The 19,779-nt window shown below is 47.7% G+C and overlaps 1 protein-coding gene across 2 annotated transcripts in view; it reads left to right on the top strand.

The window, feature by feature from the left end:
• ufsp2 (ufm1-specific peptidase 2) overlaps positions 1-19,779 on the top strand; it is a 186,592-nt gene that overhangs the window by 135,446 nt on the left and 31,367 nt on the right. For both annotated transcript variants that reach the window (XM_085981385.1, XM_085981395.1), the window contains one exon: positions 14,531-14,652. In XM_085981385.1, coding sequence (XP_085837511.1) covers positions 14,531-14,652 — 122 coding nt within the window. The remainder of the gene's footprint in view (positions 1-14,530; positions 14,653-19,779) is intronic.

Raw genomic sequence — 19,779 nt, 5'->3', positions numbered from 1 at the left:
CCTGGCAATGAGGAAATTGCCATTATGTCCTGTCCACAAAAAGCAGAATGAATCCAACTTGGCCAATTACCACCAAATTATCAGCGAAGTGATGGAAGGAGTTGTCAATCAGCGCTCTCGAGCGGCATTTACTCACCAATAACCTGCTCACTGATGCTCAGTTTGGGTCCTGCCAATACTACTCAACTCCATCCTCATTACAGCCTTGGTCCAAACATAGACACGAGCTAAATTCCAGAGGCAACGAGAGAGCGACTGCTCTAGACATCAAGGCAATGAGTGAAGCAACAAGGAGCCTCAGTAAAAGTGAAGTCAATGGGCATGGGGGGGTATAAGTCATAGAATCATAGGGGGAAAAATTGAGTGGCGCCCCCTTTGGGGTGCTAACTTCACCGGGGCGTGGCAAGAATTCATTGGTAGCTCCCCAAGAGGAAAGTGGGGCTCTACTGGAAGCGCCCCGCCTCCCTCTTGTGGCGCTGTGAGGGAATATTGCGGCGCTATGTGGCGCTGCAGCACATCGCGCCATGGTACTGCAGGCCTTCCCTTCTTAAAGGGGAGGGTCCTTGCGCAGCGCGACCCGGGGCCACCAGGGATCGGAGTGCCGGCAAAAAAGACTGGCACGCAAGAGGAGTGCCGGGCTCACGGAGCACAGCCAGCACTCCACAGGGGGGGCTGGTCAGGAGTCCGGGGACGGCAACGGGGGCAGGTGCTGGCGGGTGGCCAGCAACAAAAATGGCCGCCTGGCACCTCGCCTTTAATTAGCGGCGCCCCGGCTGCAGGTAGGCCCCCCTGAACTCCATCGGACATAGCGTCCGGCGGTAAGTCAGGGGGCGCTACCGAAGATCGCGGCCGGGGCGCCGAGCACGGCGATGACGTCTTCGCCAGGGCCGCGGGGCGCTAACGGTTACCACCGCCGCTAACCTCCCACTGAATTTCGCGGGAGGCGTTGGCGATGCCGCGCCCGGGCACTAGTTGCTATGCGCCCTGTTAGCGCCAACGGGAGGCGCAAAGTAACCAAATTTTTTCCCCCATCATCATCTTAGGCAGTCCCTCGGAACCTAGGATGACTTGGTTCCACATTAAAAATGAGTTCGCAGATGACTGATGAGTCCAATGTGGGACCTACAGTCTCTGCCACAGGTGGGGCAGATGGTGGTTGAAGCTGCGGGTGGGTGGGGTGCTGGGTTGTCGTGCACTCCTTGCGCTTGGCTTCCGCTTGCTCCCGGCGAAGAGACTTCAGGTGTTTGGCGCTTTCCCGGATGCTTCTCCTCCACTTTGTGCGGTCTTGGGCCAGGGATTCCCAGTTGTCGATGGGGATGTTACACTTTTTCAAGGAGGCTTTGAGGGTGTCCTTGAAGCGTTTCCTCTGCCCACCTGGGGCTCTCTTGCCGTGCCGGAGCTCCGAGTAGAGCGCTTGTTTTGGGAGTCTCATATCGGGCATGCGGACAATGTGACCCATCCATCGGAGCTGATGGAGTGTGGTCAAAGCTTCGATGCAGGGGATGTTGGCCTGAGCAAGAACACTGACGTTGGTGTGCCTATCCTACCAATGGATTTGCAGGATCTTGTGGAGGCAGCGTTGGTGGTACCTCTCCAGTGCTTTGAGGTGCCTGCTGTACATGGTCCACGTCTCTGAGGCATACAGCAGGGCGGGTATCACTGCTGCTCTGTAGACCATGAGCTTAGTGCCGGGTTTGAGGTCCTGGTCTTCAAACAGTCTCTTCCCCAGGCGACCGAAGGCTGCACTGGCACACTGAAGGCGGTGCTGGACTTCGTCGTCAACGTCAGCCCTTGTTGACAGTAGGCTCCCGAGGTATGGGTAGCATGCTGTGGGATGGAGTTGAGGACACTCGTGTCGAACACAGAGTCGTGGTTAAGGAGATCTTCGAAGTGCTCCTTCCAGCGGGCACTGACTGCTTCCCTGCCCTTGATGAGTACCTCTCCGTTCTTGGCCCGCAGTGGGGAAGGGCCTTGGGTGCTTGGGCCGTAGATGGTCTTGACTGCGCTAAAGAATCCACGCACGTCGTGGTTGTCAGCTAGCTGCTGGATCTCCTGCGCTTTCTCCACCCACCATCTGTTCTTTAAGTCGCGAGTTTTTTGTTGGATCTCGGCCTTCAGGCTTCTGTAGAGCTGCTTTCTTGCTCTCGAGTCCTGTTGCTGTTTCCAGATCAGGAATGCCTTGCGCTTGCGGCTTATTAGCTGCTGGATCTCCTGATCGTTCTCGTCGAACCAGTCTTGGTGTTTCCTGGTCGAGTGACCGAGCGTCTCTTCACAGGTGCTGATTATGGAGGCCTTGAGTGCAGACCAGGCGCTGTGGACACTCTGTGTCTCTGCATCAATGGGAGTCGTCAGGTTGTTTGTGAGGCGCAGGCTGAATAGGGCTTTCTTAGCGGGGTCTTTGAGTGCTCCAGCGTTAATTTTTTCCCCCATAGAGTCATAACGGCACAGAAGGAGGCCATGTGGCCCATCGAGTCCGTGCCGGCTCTCTGCAGAGCAATCGAGTCAGCCCCATTCCCCCGCTCTATCCCCGTAGCCCTGCAGGTTTATTTCCCTCAAGTGCCTATCCAGTCTCCCCTTGAAAACATTGAGGCCTAGAAATTCAGTAGCGCCCTGTTTGGGGCGCCAGCCTCGCCAGGGCGCTAAAAGTAGCGCCCGGGAAGTAGTCGCGGCCGCCAGCCGGAAATTCACTTTGCGCGGCGCTACTGGAGACGCCCTGCATCCCTCTTGGGGCGCTGCAGCTGAAGACCGCTGCGCAACGTGCCGCAGCGCCACACGCTGCGGCACGGCGCGCTGTGGTACTGCAGGCCTTCCTCCCCTTCTTAAAGGGGAGGGGCCTTGTGGAGCGCAATCGAGGATCGCGAGTGCCGGCAAAAGAGCCCGGCACCGAGGAGAAGTGCCGGGCTCTTGGAATGCAATCGGCACTCCGCGGGTGCGGGGGGGGCTCAGGAGGCTGGGGGTGGGAGCGCGGAGAGGTTCTGGCAGGCGGCCAGCGCCTCTCCTTTAATTAGCGCCTCTACTGCCGCAGGTAGGCCCCCCTGAACCGGTCGCAAATAGCGTCTGGCGTTAAAGCAGGGGGCGCAACTAAATATCGCGATCGGGGCGGTAGCGGGGCGCTGCGCACACCGATGATGTCATCGGTAGCGGCGCAGCGCTAACGGCTAGCGCCGCCATTAGCGTCCTGCTAAATTTAGCGGGAGGCGTGGCCAGTGGCTTCCGACCCACTTAGCGCCGGGTGGCGCAGCCCACTGAATTTCTAGGCCTGAGTGTCTCCGCTTCCACCACTTGCGTCGGCAGCGAGTTCCAGGTCCTCACCACTCGCTGCGTAAAAAAGTTTTTCCTCACGCCCCCACCTCCCTGTATCTCTTGCCCAAAATCTTAAATCTGTGTCCCCTAGTCATTGTACCATCAACTAATGGGAACAGCCTTTCCGTCTAGCCTATCCAAACTCGTCATAATCTTGTACACCTCTATCAAATCACCCCTCAACCTTCTTTGCTCTAATGAAAACAAATCCAGCTTCTCCAACATGTCCTTGTAGTTAAGATCCCCCATCCCCGGAACCATTCTGGTAAATCTCCTCTGCACCCTCTCAAGAGCCTTCACATCCTTCCTAAAGTGTGGTGACCAGAACTGGACACAATACTCCAGTTGTGGCCTAACCAGCGCTTTATAAAGTTCAGCATAACTTCTCTACTTTTGTACTCAGTACCTCTATTTATGAAACCCAAGATCCCAAATGCTTTGCTAACCACTCTCTCAATATGTCCTGCCACCTTCAGGGACCTATGCACATTAACTCCCAGGCCCCTCTGTCCCTGCACACTCTTTCAAACTGTACCATTAAGTGTATATTGCTTCTCCATGTTCCTTCTGCCAAAATGCATCACCTCACACTTCTCTGTATTAAATTCCATCTGCCACTTGTCTGCCCATTCTGCTAGCCTTTCTATGTCCTGTTGTGGTCGATTGGTATTATCCTCACTGTTTGTCACACCCCCAAATTTGGTGTCATCCGCAAACTTAGCAATTCTACTTTGTATTACAATATCCAGGTCATTTATATATATTATATCCAAAAAAAGCAGTGGCCTCAGCACTTGGGGAACACCACTGTCTACCATCCTCCAGTCTGAAAAACAGCCGTTTACCACAACTTGCTGTTTTCTGTCCTTAAGCCAATTCCTTATCCAAGCTGCCACTGACCCACCTATTCCATGAGCCTCAATTTTGTTAGCTAGCCTTCTGTGGTACTTTGTCAAACACCTTCCTAAAATCCATGTAGACAACATCCATTGCATTCCCTTCATCGAACCTCCAGTGACTGGAGTTATACCTAGCACAAAGGAAGATGGTTATGGTTGTTGGAGGCCAATCATCTCAGCCCCAGGACACTGAGGGAGGACTTCAGCAGGGCAGTGTCCTGGGACCAGTAATCTTCAGCTGCTTTATCAATGACGTTCTCGTCATCATAAGGTCAGAAAAGGGGCTGTTTTGCTGATGATTGCACAGTGTTCAGCTCCATTTGCAATTCCTCAGATATGAAGCAATTGATTCCTGCATACAGCAGGGACATAGGGCTAGAAATTCAGTAGGCTTTGCGCCCAGTTTTCGCCCAAAGAGGGCTTTTGCGCCACTTGCTGAGCTTTCGCCGATATTCAGCGCTGCGGTAATGGCGGCGTTAGCCAGTAGCGCTGCGCCGCCACCGATGACGTCATCGGTGTGCGCAGTGCCCCGCTACCGACCCGACCGCCATATTTAGTTGCGGCCGCCTCTTCCGCAGCGGCCGCAAACAGCGATCAGAAAACGGGGCCGTCCTGTAGCGTTAGTGGGGCGAGTTAAGGCGGAGGTGCGGTCGGCCGCTTTTTCGGCGGCCGCCTGCCCGCACCTCCTTCCCCGGCCTCCTCCACGCCCCCCCCCCCCCCCCCCCCGCGGCATTGCCGGCTGTTTTCCGGGAGCCCGGCACTTCTCTGTGGTGCCGGGCTCATTTGCCGACACTAGCGAGCGGCGATCTCGCTGTTGCAGGCACCTCCCCCTTAAGAGAGGGAGGAAGGCCTGCAGTACCGCAGCCTGCCGCTCCGCAGCGGGTGGCGCTGCGGCACCTAGCGCGTCGATATTCAGTTTCAGTGCCCCAAGCGGGGGCGCCGAAACCCTTGAATAGCGGCCGCCTTCGAGTTGGGTCGCTGAAACTGAATTTCCGGCGGGCGCAAGTGGCTCCGCGCGCAGCGGTACTTTCTGGGCGCGAGCGAGCTGGCCGCCCCAAACTGAATTTCTAGGCCATAGAAACCTAGAAGATAGGAGCAGGAGTAGGCCATTCGGCCCCTCGAGCCTGTTCCGCCATTTAATGAGATCATGGCTGATCATCCAAATTCAGTACCCTGTCCCTGCTTTCTCCCCATATCCCTCGATCCCTTTAGCCTTAAGAAATATATCTAACTCCTTCTTGAATATATTTAATGAATTGGCCTCATCTGCCTTGTGTGGTAGAGAATTCCACAGGTTCACCACTCTCTGGGTGAAGAAATTCCTCCTCATCTCAGTCCTAAATGGCTTACCCCTTATCCTTAGACTGTGACCCCGGTTCTGGACTCCCCCGCCAGCGGGAATATCCTTCCTGCATCTAGTCTGTCCTCCTGTTAGAATTTTATAAGTTTCAATGAGATCCCCTCTCATTCTTCTAAACTCGAGCGAATATAAACCTAATCGACCCAATCTCTCCTCATACGTCATTCCTGCCATCCCAGGTATCAGTCTGGTGAATCTTCGCTGCACTCTCTCCATGGCAAGAACATCCTTCCTCAGATAAGGTGACCAAAACTGCACACAATACTCAAGGTGTGGTCTCACCAAGGCCCTGTACAACTGCAGCAAGACACACTTGCTCCTGTACTCAAATCCTCTCGCTATGAACGCCAACATAACATTTGCCTTCTTAACCGCCTGCTGCACCTGCATGCTTACGTTCAGCGACTGGTGCACAAGGACACCCAGGTCTCGTTGCACTTCCCCTTTTCCCAATCTATTGCTGTTCAGATAATAATCTGTCTTCCTGTTTTTGCCATCGAAGTGGATAACCTCGCATTTATCCACATTATACTGCATTTGCCATGCATCTGCCCAATCACCCAACCTGTTGAAATCAGACTGGAGTTTCTCTGTATCTTCCTCACAGCATACACGCCCACCCAGCTTTGTGTCATCTGCAAACTTGGAGATATTACATCTAGTTCCCTCATCTAGATCGTTTCTATATATTGTGAATAACTGGGATCCTAGCACCGATCCCTGCGGTACCCCACTAGTCACTGCCTGCCACTCGGAAAAAGACCCGTTTATTCCAACTCTTTGCTTCCTGTCTGCCAACCAGTTCTCTATCCAAGTCAGTACCTTACCCCCAATCCCGTGTGCTTTAACTTTGCACGCTAATCTCTTATGCGGGACCTTATCAAAAGCCTTCTGAAAGTCCAAATACACCACATCCACTGGTTCTCCCTTATCTATTCTACCAGTTACATCCTCAAAAAATTCCAGTAGATTAGTCAAGCACGATTTACCTTTTGTAAATCCATGTTGACTTTGTCCGATCCTGTCACTGTTTTCCAAGTGCTCTGCTATTGCATCTTTTATAATGGACTCTAGCATTTTCCCCACTACCGATGTCAGACTTACTGGTCTATAATTCCCTGTTTTCTCTCTACCACCTTTTTTAAATAGTGGAGTTACATTAGCTATCCTCCAATCCATGGGAACTGTTCCCAGAGTCTATCGAATTTTGGAAGATGATCAGCAATACATCTACCATTTCTAGAGCCACTTCCTTAAGTACCCTAGGATGTAGATTATCAGGCCCTGGGGATTTATCGGCCTTCAATCCCGTCAATTTCCCTACAAATACTGATTTCATTCAATTCCTCCCTCTCATTAGACCCTATGTTCCCCGACACCTCTGGGAGGTTATTTGTGTCCTCCTTTGTGAAGACAGAACCAAAGTATGTATTTAATTGGTCTGCCATTTCTTTGTTCCCCGTTATAAATTCCCCTGATTCTGACTGCAAGGGACCTACGCTTGACTTCACCAATCTTTTTCTCTTCACATATCTATAGAAGCTTTTATAGTCAGTTTTTATGTTCCCTGAAAGCTTACTCTCATAATCTATTTTCCCCCTCTTAATTAATCCCTTTGTCTTCCTTTGCTGAATCCTAAACTGCTCCCAATCCTCAGGTTTGCTGCTTTTTCTGGCCAAATTACATGTCCTCTCCTTGGATCTTACGCTATCCCTAATTTCCCTTGTTAGCCACAGTTAGGGACGGTAGCATACAGGTTATGTTACTGGACTAATAACCCAGAGGCCTGGACTAATGTTCCGGAGACATGAGTTCAAATCTCACCAATTTAAATTCAGTTAATTAAATAAATCTGAAATAAAAAGCTAGTATCAGTAATGGTGACCATGAAACTATCGGATTGTCATAAAAACCCATCTGGTTCACTAATGTCCTTTAGGGAAGAAAATCTGCCGGCCTTACCTGGTCTGGCCTATATGTGACTCCAGACCCACAGCAATGTGGTTGACTCTTAACTGCCCTCTGAAATGGCCCAGCAAGCCACTCAGTTGTAACAAACCGTTACGAGAAACAATAAGAAGAATAAAACCAGATGGACCACCCAGCATCTAACTCGGCACCGGCTTTGGACTTGAGCACAACGGCACACCCAGCCCAGCCAAGCTGCAAAGTCCTCCTCGCTAACATCTGGGGACTTGTGCCAAAATTGGGAGAGCTGTTCTACAGACTAGTCAAGCAACAGTCTATATCAGCATAACCCTCTATTCCCTTCTCCCTCATATGGTTATCTAGCCTCCTCTTAAATGCATCTGTAATATTTGCCTCAACTGCTCCTGTGGTAGCGAGTTCCACATTCTCACCACTCTGGGTAAAGAAGTTTCTTCTGAATTCCCTATTTGATTTCTTGTTGACTATCTTATATTGATGGCCTCTAGTTTTGCTCTTCCCCACTAGTGGAAACACCCTCTCTTGTATCTACTTTATCAAAACCTTTCATAATTTTAAAGACCTCTATTAGGTCACCCCTCAGCCTTCTTTTTTCAAGCAAAAAGAGACCCCGCCTGTTCATCCTTCCCTGATCGGTTTACCCGCGCATTTCTGGTATCATCCTTGCAAATCTTCTCTGCGCCCTCTCCAGCACCTCTATATCCTTTTTATAATATAACGACCAGAATTGTACGCAGCACTCCAAGTGTGGTCTAACCAAGGTTCGATACAAGTTTAGCAGAACTTCACTACTTTTCAATTCTATCCCTCTAGAAATAAACCCTAGTGCCTGGTTTACTTTTATTATGGCCTTGTTAACCTGTGTCGCTACTTTTAGTGATTTGTGTATTGGTACTCTGAGATCCCTTTGCTCCTCTACCCCACCCAGACTCGCACCCTCCAAGTAATAAGTGACCTCCCTATTCTTCCTACCAAAATGTAATACCTCGCATTTATCTGTGTTGAATTTCATTTGCCAATTATATGCCCATTCTGCAAGTTTATTAATATCTTCTTGTAATTTGTTGCAATTCTCCTCAGTATTAACTAACCCCCCCAATTTGGTGTCATCCATAAATTTAGAAATTGTGTTTTTGATTCCAAAGTCTAAATCGTTAATATGAACTGTGAACAACAGTGGACCCAGTACTGATCCTTATGGAACATCACTATCTACCTTTTGCCACTGTGAGCAGCTACCCTTTACTCCTACTCTCTGCTTCCTGTCTTGAAGCCAGCTAGCTATCTATTCTGCTACTTGTCCCCTGACTCCGCATTTTCTGACCTTAATCAGTAGTCTATTATGTGTGGTACCTTTTCGAAGGCATTTTGAAAATCTAGATAACTTCCATCTGTTGCATTACCCTTGTCTATTCTCTCTTGTACAATCTAGGCTGGTACTCTACTACAATGTGTTTCAGATGAGACATTAAACCGAGGCTTATCTGCCCCCTCAGGTGGACGTAAAAGATCCCGTGGCACTATTTTGAAGAAAAGCCAGGGAGTTTGCCCCGTTGTCCTGGCCAATGCTTATCCCTCAACCAACACTGTATAAAAAGAAAAACCCACATTATTTGGTCATTATTACATTGCTGTTTGTGGGAGTTTGATGTGTGCAAATTGGCTGCCACGTTGCCTACATTACAACAGAGTCTACACTTCAAAAGCATTTCATTGGCTTTAGGACGTCCTGAGGTCGTGAATGGCGCTATATAAATGGTCTTTTTTTCTTTTAAGCAAAATATAATCTTAAATTATTCTTCATTTCCATCCTTAACACAGGAATAAACTTGGGTAACGGAAAGATTACAGTATCATTTTTAAGATGCTTAATAATATAGATAAGACATTGGACTATCATCTCTTTGTCCCATTCCCGATGAACTTTCACTGCTTCCCCATACTTTCCAGAGTGATAGTTGATATCTGAGGCCAGCTTGATATGATCATTTGTTGTTTTACATAGAAGCTATTGTATGCTTCTATGTAAAACTTCTACAGAAATAGAATCAGAAACAGGCCATTCGGCCCAACTTGTCTATGTCAGTGTTTATGCTCCACATGAGCCACCTTTCACCCCTCTTCATTTAACCCTAGAAGCATAACTTTCTATTCCTTTCTCCCTCGTGTTTATCTAGCCTCCCCTTAAATGCATCTGTGCTACTCACCTCAACTGCTCCTTGTGGTAGCGAGTTCCACATTCTAACCACTCTCTGAATTCCCTATTGGATTTATTAGTGACTATCTTATATTTATGGCCCCAAGTTTTGGTCTCCCCCACAAGTGGAAACACCATCTCGTCGTCTACCCTATCAAACCCTTTCATAATCTCTATCAGGTCATCCCTCAGCCTTCTCTTTTCTAGAGAAAAAGGATCCAGTCTGTTTAATCCTTCCTGATAGGTATAACTTCTCAATTCTGGTATCATCCTTGTTTGTAGATTTCACCCTGAAGCCACAGTGGTATGAAAAGGGTTTGGGATTTTTTTTAAGCTTATTCAAAAATCTGATTAAGGCTGCTCTTAAATTTAAACATTACTCAAATTATTTGAACATTGTTGGTGTTCGGCAGGCACTTTTTGCCTGCTAAACACAATAGGAATTCTTGCATGTTATGACTTAATTTGCCCTAAGGGTTGAGAAAATTCAACTCGACAACTAGGAAGTCATTTATAACATAACCTCCTGAGGAGCTCAAAGTAAGTTGGTAGAGTGGATTAACTAGTCTCAAAGTAGGGTGGCAGAACCAACCAAATCTCTGCTCAGCCTTGCAGACTTAATTGCGTAGGGAGTTAACTTGGATAACCCCCGAAACAGGCGTGGGGATTGCGGTACTCGATTTACCCTCGCTCGTTCATTGAGATGCAGGCAGCACGTTAAATTCGTGCTGCCTGCTGTTTTAAATGATTGCTGTGTGCAGCCAGCAAAACCCCGCGCTGTTTATTGCCTGCACACATCAGCAGGGGGCTCGATATCGTGAGTGGCTAGCGCTACTTGAAGGCAGCCTGCACCTCTTAAAGAGGAGGCTGCAAGAAGTGTGGGGGTCCATTGAAAAGTGAATCTGTGCTGTGATACCTTGAGGAATGGGAGAGAGAGTGTGCGCCAAGGTTTTCTCACAATGCACTGGAGGTCTTGGTGCCGTCGTGGAGAGAAGGAGGAGAGATATCCTGCATCTGCAGTGGGACAGGACATTTGCTCAGGATACAGTAGGAAGAAGTAGCGGCGGAGGACAATGCCAGGTGTGTAGCTCCAAGAACATGGACGCAGTGCAGGAAGAAGTTTAACGATCTGACACGAGTTGTCAAGATGAGTTCAATCTTCAAATGGCATATCCTACCATCTACACCACTAGCCTCATCCACTGCTCAATTCACTACACCCCCATCACCCACTTACCAACCGTCCCTATTAATCAGTACTCAACCCTTCAGTTCATATGCTTTACCTCACCGTCACACACTTAGCACTGTTGCAAGCCTCGCACCCATAACTCACACACACACTGGCAGCTATTCAACCTTAACAGCCACAGGCAATGCTGTCATTGCCCTGCTTTGAGGCCGCCGTTGTGGCTGCAGCAGTTGGCGGATTTCAGTTATGACCTCTTTTGTGAAGTGAAGGCATTTCCTGCGTCAGTTCTCGCTGAGGTTGAGGTAAGAGAATTGCTCCCTGAACACCCTCGGCGGATATGGCCTCCTGCCGAGTTCCCTTCTCCACTTCCCCCCCCCCCCCCCCCCCTCCTTTTCTAGAAGCATGTCCTGCTGTGCGTGGCCCCTTTTAATTCTTCCAGTCATGTTTAATTCCCAGAGGAAGCCTGACCATGCCTGGAAGCAACTTTTCCAGCACAAGATTTTAAATGACCAAAAATCTACTTCAAGACCAGCCAGACCCTGTAGAGCATTCAAACTTTAGCCAAGTATAGGAAAGCTTCAAAAACACATATAATTTCACCAGCAGCCAGAAGAAATAATCCAGCAACTAACCTGTACGTAGCTCATGATCCCTTTAAATAGCGCTGGTGGGGGAGGGTCCTTCTTTCTGTTTAACATAGTGTTCAGCTATATGGGGTTAAAACAGGGTGTTGGCTGATGCGTGGAGTTCGAAATTGGCAGCGCAAGTCAAATCAGCGTTGCAAAGCGTGCACTCTTATCTCGGACATCATTTCCGATCCTTATGTGGCCGCGTAACGCCTAAAAAACAGGCGCTACATGGACCAATTTAGCCCCTGGAGTGTCTACATTCTAGTTTCAGAAGTTAGTAATTAACATTGCTCATAGCTCTGAATGTTTGCCTGCTGGCCATCAGTCTTCTTTGGTAGTTAATACATGCTTATAAGTTCTCACCAGTGGTTGCTACAAAGATGGACCTGGACTAAGGTTGTCTGAACCAAAATCCTCGGTATTGATGGTGATAAATTCATGTACATTGATGGGTGTTGTATGAGCATTACCAAAGTTCAGTACCAATGATACCAGTAAGTGTTTTCGAAGAGGGTTTTTTGCTCAATGTCACAGTTCTGGTTTCATTTATATAGTGCCTCAAAGCATTTCTGAGAACCGTTTTAAAGCTGCGTGGATTATTTTTTATTGCAGTGACTGCAGGCAAATGCGGCACTGTTTTACAATCTAACAGCTATATCAGCAATAACAGAAAATGCTGGAAACGCTCAGCAGGCTGAAATTGTTGAACTCGATGATGAGTCCAGAAGCCTGTAAAGTGCCTAATCGAAAGATGAGGTGCTGTTCCTCGAGCTTACATTGAGCTTCATTGGAACAGTGTAAGAGGCCGAGGACAGTGAGGTCAGAGTGGAAGTGGAGCGGAGAGTTAAAGTGACAAGCGACCGGAAGCTTAAAACCTGTTAACATCTCTAACTTTTTCCAATTCTGATGAAGGGTCACAGACCTGAAACGTTAACTCTGTTTCTCGCTCCGCGGATGCTGCCTGGCCTGCTGAGTGTTTCCAGCATTTTCTGTTGTTGTTTCAGATTTCCAGCATCTGCAGTATTTTGCTATTGTATTAGCTATATATCAGCAATGTTGATTGAGGGAGTAATGTTGGCCTGCTTTTTCTCTTGAATAATCGGATTTTTAGTATCCATCTAAACTATCAGAGCAAGCAGACGAGTCCTTGGTTTAACATTTTGATCCAAAGAATAGCACCTCTGATAGTGCAACATTCCCTCAGTACTGCACTCGAGTGTCAGCCTAGATAAAGTCCCATAACCTTTTGCAACAGAGCCAAACGTATCTAATATACTTAGAGTGATGCCTTGGGTTGATGGAACAGTGTGTTTTGAGGCATCAATAATATGAGGCACACCATTGTTACAGGACATGTAACAGTGTCTCTATTAAGGAATTAACAGAGCACATTCTGTACTTATGTTATCAGCATTTATATCTGTAACAGCTAGTATGGTTAAATCCCTTTTCTAAAGAACTGGAAACACAACTTGCTTTTATATATCACCTATCATGACCTCAGCATATCCCAAAGCGCTTCACAGCCAATTAAGTAATTTTGTCATTAGTTACTGTTAAAATGTAGTCAGTTTGTGGATAGTGAGGTCCCATAAGCAGCAATGAGGTAAACAACCAGGAAATCTGCTTTTGCTCCCAGACCTGAAACGTTAACTCTGTTTCTCTCTCCACGGATGCTGCCTGGCCTGCTGAGTATTTCCAGCATTTTCTGTTGTTATTTCAGATTTCCAGCATCCGCAGTATTTTGCTATCGTATTGAGGTGTAAATGTTGGCCAGGCCATCAGGAGGATTTCCCTACACTTCTTCAAATAATGCCATGGGATTTTTTTTACGTCCACCTAAGAAGGCCACCCCCAGCCCGCCCGATCGGCAACCCCCCCCCCCCCCCCCAACCACCCTCCCGATCGTCGGCCTACACCCAGCCCTCCTGATTGTTGACTTCACCCCAGCCCTCCCGATCGCTGACCTCTTCCCAGCCCTCCCGATCGCCAACGTCCTCCCAGCCCCCCCAAAATCGCCACCTTCCCAGTGACGGGAACCTTCCAAAAGTGTCCCCAGCTGTGGCCTCCTGCCACTGTGCTCCCTCCTGCCCACTGGCCAGGCTGTTCATTGAGCTATTGTTTGAATGCTTTTGCTCAAGAGGATTTGGGTTCTGATTTAGATGTGTTTTGACTACCGACTGATCCATTCTTCTCATCTTCCCCATGCGGTACAACTGTATTGATGCAGGTAAAATGTAACAACAAAAAAGATTGATTGGGAGCTTTTCTACTTCTTAAGATTTTCAAATAGCAGTGGCACCAATCTAACCCGCTCTGTCTCTTTTGGATTTATTTGCTTATCACTCTTAGGGATAAGTTAACTGCTCTTGTTTTCAGTGATGAGGGAGGGATGCATTACCTTGAAGTTGCCCTGATGTCATCACATCTTCGCACTGACCCAGACTTACTTGAGTGGTACATACAGGTTTTCATGGAGAATATGAACATAAGAAATAGGAGCAGGAGTAGGCCATTTGGCCCCTCGAGCCTGCCCCGCCATTCAATAAGATCATGGCTGATCTGATCTTGGCCTCAACTCCACTTTCCTGCCTGCTCCCCATGAAGACCATTCGACCAGATTTTTTGGTTTGTGTCCTGTCGGCAAAATAAAAACACCGTTGATATACAAAAGCAAAATTCTGCGGATGCTGGAAACCTGAAGTAAAAACAGAAAATGCTGGAAATACTCAGCAGGCCAGGCAGCACTCCACAGATGCTGCCTGACCTGCTGAATATTTCCAGCATTTTCTGTTTACCTTTGATATCCAAACCTAGCTTTCAGGATTAATGAAACAAAATCAGAACAGTGCTTTGATTTGTATCTTTAACAGTTTGGTTTATAAATACTCTTCTCTTAATCATGTTGAAACTATAATATAAATGCTGCATGTTTTCTGCTAAATTTTTATATCTCTTCCAAGAATTGCTACTTAGTAAACTGTTTACCTTTTGCATTTTCAGATGTTGGTAAGCATTGGAGATAAACCCCCCAATATTGTGGGATCAACAGATTGGATTGGATCTTTTGAGATCCAGGCAGTATTAAATATTTTGGGGATTACATCTAAGGTCTTGAGCTTCAGGTAAGAAAAACATAGAATTAAATCTTTTCTAAACTTATGTTTCACAGAATGAAATGCATGTCCTCTTATCCTACTCGTCTGACTTGCTTTAAAGTAATAAAGTAATATATTATCTACACCATTTAATATTTTATGAATCGCATTGAGATTTTCTTTCTAGATTAAATTTGAGTTTCTCTACTCTGATCTCATATCTGGTTGCCTTCAGGATTGGGATCATTCTTTCAGCTCTTTTTGAACTCTCTCCAATGACCACAATTGGACATTAGTATCTGATCTAAGTCTTTGTAAAAGTTTTTAACTGCATCATAGAATAGTACAGGACAGAAGGAGGCCATTCAGCCCATCGAGTCTGCGCCAGCTCTTTTGAAGAGCAATCCAGTTAGTCCCACTCCCCCCTCTTTCCCCATCTCCCTGCAATGTTTTTCTCCTTCAAATATTTATCCAATTCCCTTTTGAAAGCTACTATTGAATCTGTATCCACCACCCTATCAGGCAGTGCATTCCAAATCCGAACCACTCGCTGCGTAAAAAAGTTTTCCCCCATGTCGCATCTGGTTCTTTTACCAATCACCTTAAATCTGTGCCCTCTGGTTATCGACCCTTCAGCATTTGGAAACAGTTGCTCTTTATTTACTCTATCTAAATCCTTTATGATTGTACACCCCTACCAAATCTGCTCTTAGCCTTCTCTGCTCCAAGGAGAACAACCCTAGCTTCTCCAGTCTATCCACATAACTGTAATCCCTCATCCCTGGAACCATTCTAGTAAATCTCTTCTGTACTCTCTCCAAAGCCTTCACGTCCTTCCTAAAGTGTGCTGCCCAGAATTGGACACAATACTCCAGCTGGGGCTGAACTAGTGTTTTATATAGGTTTAACATAACTTCCTGGCTTTTGTATTCTATGCCTCGATTTATAAAGCCCAGGATCGCATATGCTTTATTAACTGCTTTGTTAACCTGTCCTGCCACCTTCAAAGATTTGTGCAGAAGTATCCCCAGGTCTCTTTGTTCTTGCACCTCCTTTAAAATTCTACCACTTAGTGTGTATGGTCTCTCCACATTCTTCGTACCAAAATGTATCACCTCACACTTCTCCGCATTGAATTTCATCAGCCATGTGTCTGCCCATTCCACCAGCCTGTCTATGTCTTCTTGAAGCCTATTGCTATCTTCCTCACTGTTTACTATACTTCCAAGTTTTGTGTCATCTGCAAATTTCGAAATTGTGCCCTGTACACCCAAGTCCAAGTCAATGTACATCAAAAACAGAAGTGGTCTTAGTACTGAATCTTGGGGAACGTGAGTTTGGTGGTCAGCAGTTTAGTGGGAATAGGGTCGAAGGAGCAGAAGGTGGGTCTCATGGACAAGATGAGCTCAGAGAGAGGGCATGAGGGGAGATAGGAGATAAACTAGAGAAAGATGCAAGTTCAGGGCTAGGGCAGGGGGGATCCTTAGAGGAAGTTTGGCCTAGTGGGCTAGGGGAAGGGAGGGAAGCAGCAGAGGCAGCTGATCAGGTCTCAATCTTAGTGACAAAGAAGAGCTCCTCGTACTTGTTGTTGGAGGTACCTTCAGTTGCCTAGGCCCTCAGCTCTGGAATTCCCTCCCTAAACCCCTCTACCTCTCTTTCCTCCTTTAAGACGTTCCTTAAAACCTACCTCTTTGACCAAGCTTTTGGTCATCTTCTGACCACCCAACTTCCTTGTGTGGCTCGGTGTCAAATTTTTGTCTTATAACACTCCTGTAAAATGCCTTGGGACATTTTACTACGCTAAAGACGCTATATAAATACAAGTTGTAGTTGTTGTTGTGAGGGTGGAAGAGACAGGGGAGAGGGATTAAGAAGACGGTTTGCAATCAAGAAAAGAAACTGGGGGTTATCTTTGCATTTCAGGATGATCCTGGCATAGTGAGCAATTTTGGCAGACGAGAGCAGGACCCGATAGTGCTTTATGTGGTCCAGCCAGTTCTGGCGGTGAACGGTTATACCCAGGCCAATTTGGGGTAAAACAAATCTGGGAAATTTCTCTCTGACCCATCTAGATGATCGAAACTAGTCCAGGAGATCACTCTGGCCCTGAATTCCCTACAGTACCTACCTTCTGTAAGAGGTAATCTCCTCCCTAGCCAGAAACGGGTCCAGCACTCGCAAATTCAGCGAATCAGCATCCAACGCACAAGACGGCAGCCTGTTCCAGAGGTCCACTATTCTCTGGGAAAAGAACCACCTCCTGACATCTAACCTAGATCTAGCCTTATAGAACTTAAATTTGTGACCCCGGTCCTCCCTAACCTATTTAATTGGAACAAACTGTCAACTGGAACATGATCTATTTCCTTCATCTATATATATAAAAGAGCTCTTCTGTCTGTCCCGATGTCTGTCCGTTCTCTATACGTTTGAAAGTTACAGAGCGTACTGACGCGTGCGTCGCCTCAAAAGAAAGCTTGCGATTCCGGACCGGTCATAGGCGTATTTACGTTTCGGCCGGACAAAAATCCCGCCCGCGGTATCCCAAAAACGTTCAGCGTTCCGCTCATTAGCATCTCATTAGTGACCATGTGACGTCGAGGTCGACCAATCGGACGGCGGGTTCCTTCCTACAGTTGAGTGTCGAGTGACTCGACGATTGACCAATCCTACGCTTCGGTGACCTGACCGGTCGACCAATCGGTGCGTGTGTAGGCGGGCCTTATCCTTCTGAACCGAGGTGAGTGGCCGCCATCTTGATTTTTCACAATTTTTTCCCCCACACTTTCAGTGTGTTAGGGAAGTAAGGTAAATATTTGAATTATGTGTTAGGGAATTAATTAACAATTTATTTGAGTTTTATATTGTGTTTAGCAACCCCCCCCACTCCTCCTCACCCTCGCGCAGGGGGGACTCGGGGCCTGAAGCTCAAAAAATTTCTCTCTCTCTCTCTCTCTCTTTCTTCCCGCTCTCTCTCTCCTTCTCCTCTTCCCTCTCTCTCCTTCTCCTCTTCCCTCTCTCCTCTTCCCTCTCTCTCCTTCTCCTCTTCCCTGTCTCTCTCTACTTCCCCCTCTCAGGTTTCACGGTGTCGGGGCCGTAGCGCGGGCGGGCCGCCCGAAGTTTCCCGCTCGCTAACGGCCGCCAGGCCGCCTCGCGCCGCCCGCACTGACCGCGCATGCGCCGCCCATCAGCCGCGCAATACGCGGGGGACCTCAGCTCCGGTCCGTCCCGGCTTCAGAACCCAACCGCGCCTTAAGCGCTAGGCCCCGCACGGCCGCTATCGCAACGGCACCGGACCTCAGGCGCTAGGCAGGGGGAGGGGCCGGAGAGAGGGACAGAGGGGAGCGGGGGAGGGGAGGGGGTGGGCGAGGGGAGGGGGTGGGGGAGGGTAGGTGTGGGGGTGGGGGAGGGAGACGGGAGGGAGGGAGAGGAGGGGAGGGGAGGGAGAGGAGGGGAGGGAGAGAGGGGAGGGGAGGGAGGGATAGGACAGGGAGAGGACATGACAGGGAGAGGGGGGACACACAGGGGCAGGGAGACCAAGCGCCCCAAAATTGCCCTCGCAACGCGGGGCTCCCCAGCTAGTTATCTTATAAACCACAATCAGATCACCTCTAAGTCTTTGCTTCTCAAAAGTGTAGAGTCCCAACTCTTTTAGCCTATCTTGATGACTAAGATGCTTTAAACTGGGAGTTAGTCTAGTGGCCCTCCTCTGCACCCTTTCCAAAGCCTCAATATCGCCCACCATGTGAGGAGACCAAAACGGGACACAGTATTCCAAGTGCGACCTGACTAAGGTCTTGTACAAGGACAAAATAGTATGCCTTGTCTTATACCCAGTTGTCCTATGGATACACCCCAACATGCTATTTGCTCTAGCTATCACTTCACGGCATTGCTCATGTACCTTTAAAGATGTATGCACTAGAATGGCCTCTCTTTCTATACCCACCTTCTTTAATGCTATTCCCTGAAGGGTGTATGAGTGTTGAGCATTTGCCCTGCCCACATGCATAACGCTGCACTTATCTAAGTTATACTTAATTTTCCAGTCATGAGCCCAATCTCCCAACACATTAAGATCAGCCTGAAGCAGACGAGCGTCATGTACAGTCCTAATACTCGCGTATCATCTGCAAATTTGCAGATTGTGCCCCCAACACCTACATCCAGATCATTAATAATAATTGTGAAGAGAAATGGTCCCAACTCTGATCCCTACGAGACACCACTGGTGACCAGTTTCCAAACGGATCCAAATCCATCTAGAACTACTTTTTGCCTACGTCTTGCCAGCCAGTTCTCAATCCAGCTCAATATATTACCACTAACACCAGAGGCTTCAATCTTACAGGGAAGCCTCTTGTGTAGTACCTTCTCAAAAGCTTATGGGAAGTCGTAAGTAGATGATGTCTACTGGACTTCCCTCATCCACCAACTTTGTAACTTCTTCAAAAAATAGTTAGATTTGTAAGACATGACCTCCTTTTTATGAAGCCATGTTGGGTGTCCCTAATATGTCCCTCTCTATCCAAACATCCAAATATTGCATCCCTAATGATTCCCTCAAGCATCTTACCTATTACTGATGTTAAACTAATGGGCCTATAATTACCCAGGTCTGTCTTGTCACCTTTTTTAAAGATGGGAACTACATTAGCCTCCTACTAGTCTATAGGAGCCATTCCAGAGTGCAGCGAGCTATTAAAAATACAGGCTAGGGGCTTGCACAGCACATGTCCCATCTCCCTGAGGCCCCTCAGGTGGAAATCATCCGGCCCGGCTGCTCTGTCTATTTTCAAGTTCTTAATTCTTTCTAAAACAATATGTTCATCTATGCTAATATTACTAGTTTTGTAAGTAACTTTATTAAATTCTAATAGTCGAGCATCATCTTCTAGGGTGAAGACCGATGCAAAGTACTCATTTAATATTTCCGCCATACCCAGTGACTCCTTTGTAACCTGTCCTTGAACATCTTTCAATGGCCCAATACAGGCTTTGACAGTCCTCTGACTTCACATAACTGAAAAAGCTTTTCCCATTACTTCCACAGTTGTCTACGATCCTTTTTATCAATTAGCCTTTTTCTGATCTAATAGTAGCCTTCGTTTTCTTTAGTTGTTCCTTGTACTCAACTCTGTTTAGTTGAGTATT

The sequence above is a fragment of the Somniosus microcephalus genome, chromosome 1, assembly GCF_052327205.1.
Source record: "Somniosus microcephalus isolate GS21.2 chromosome 1, FLI_Smic_1.0, whole genome shotgun sequence".
Classification (NCBI taxonomy): domain Eukaryota; kingdom Metazoa; phylum Chordata; class Chondrichthyes; order Squaliformes; family Somniosidae; genus Somniosus; species Somniosus microcephalus.
The sequence above is the reverse complement of the archived record's forward strand: the minus strand, read 5'-3'. Positions and strand labels throughout refer to the sequence as shown.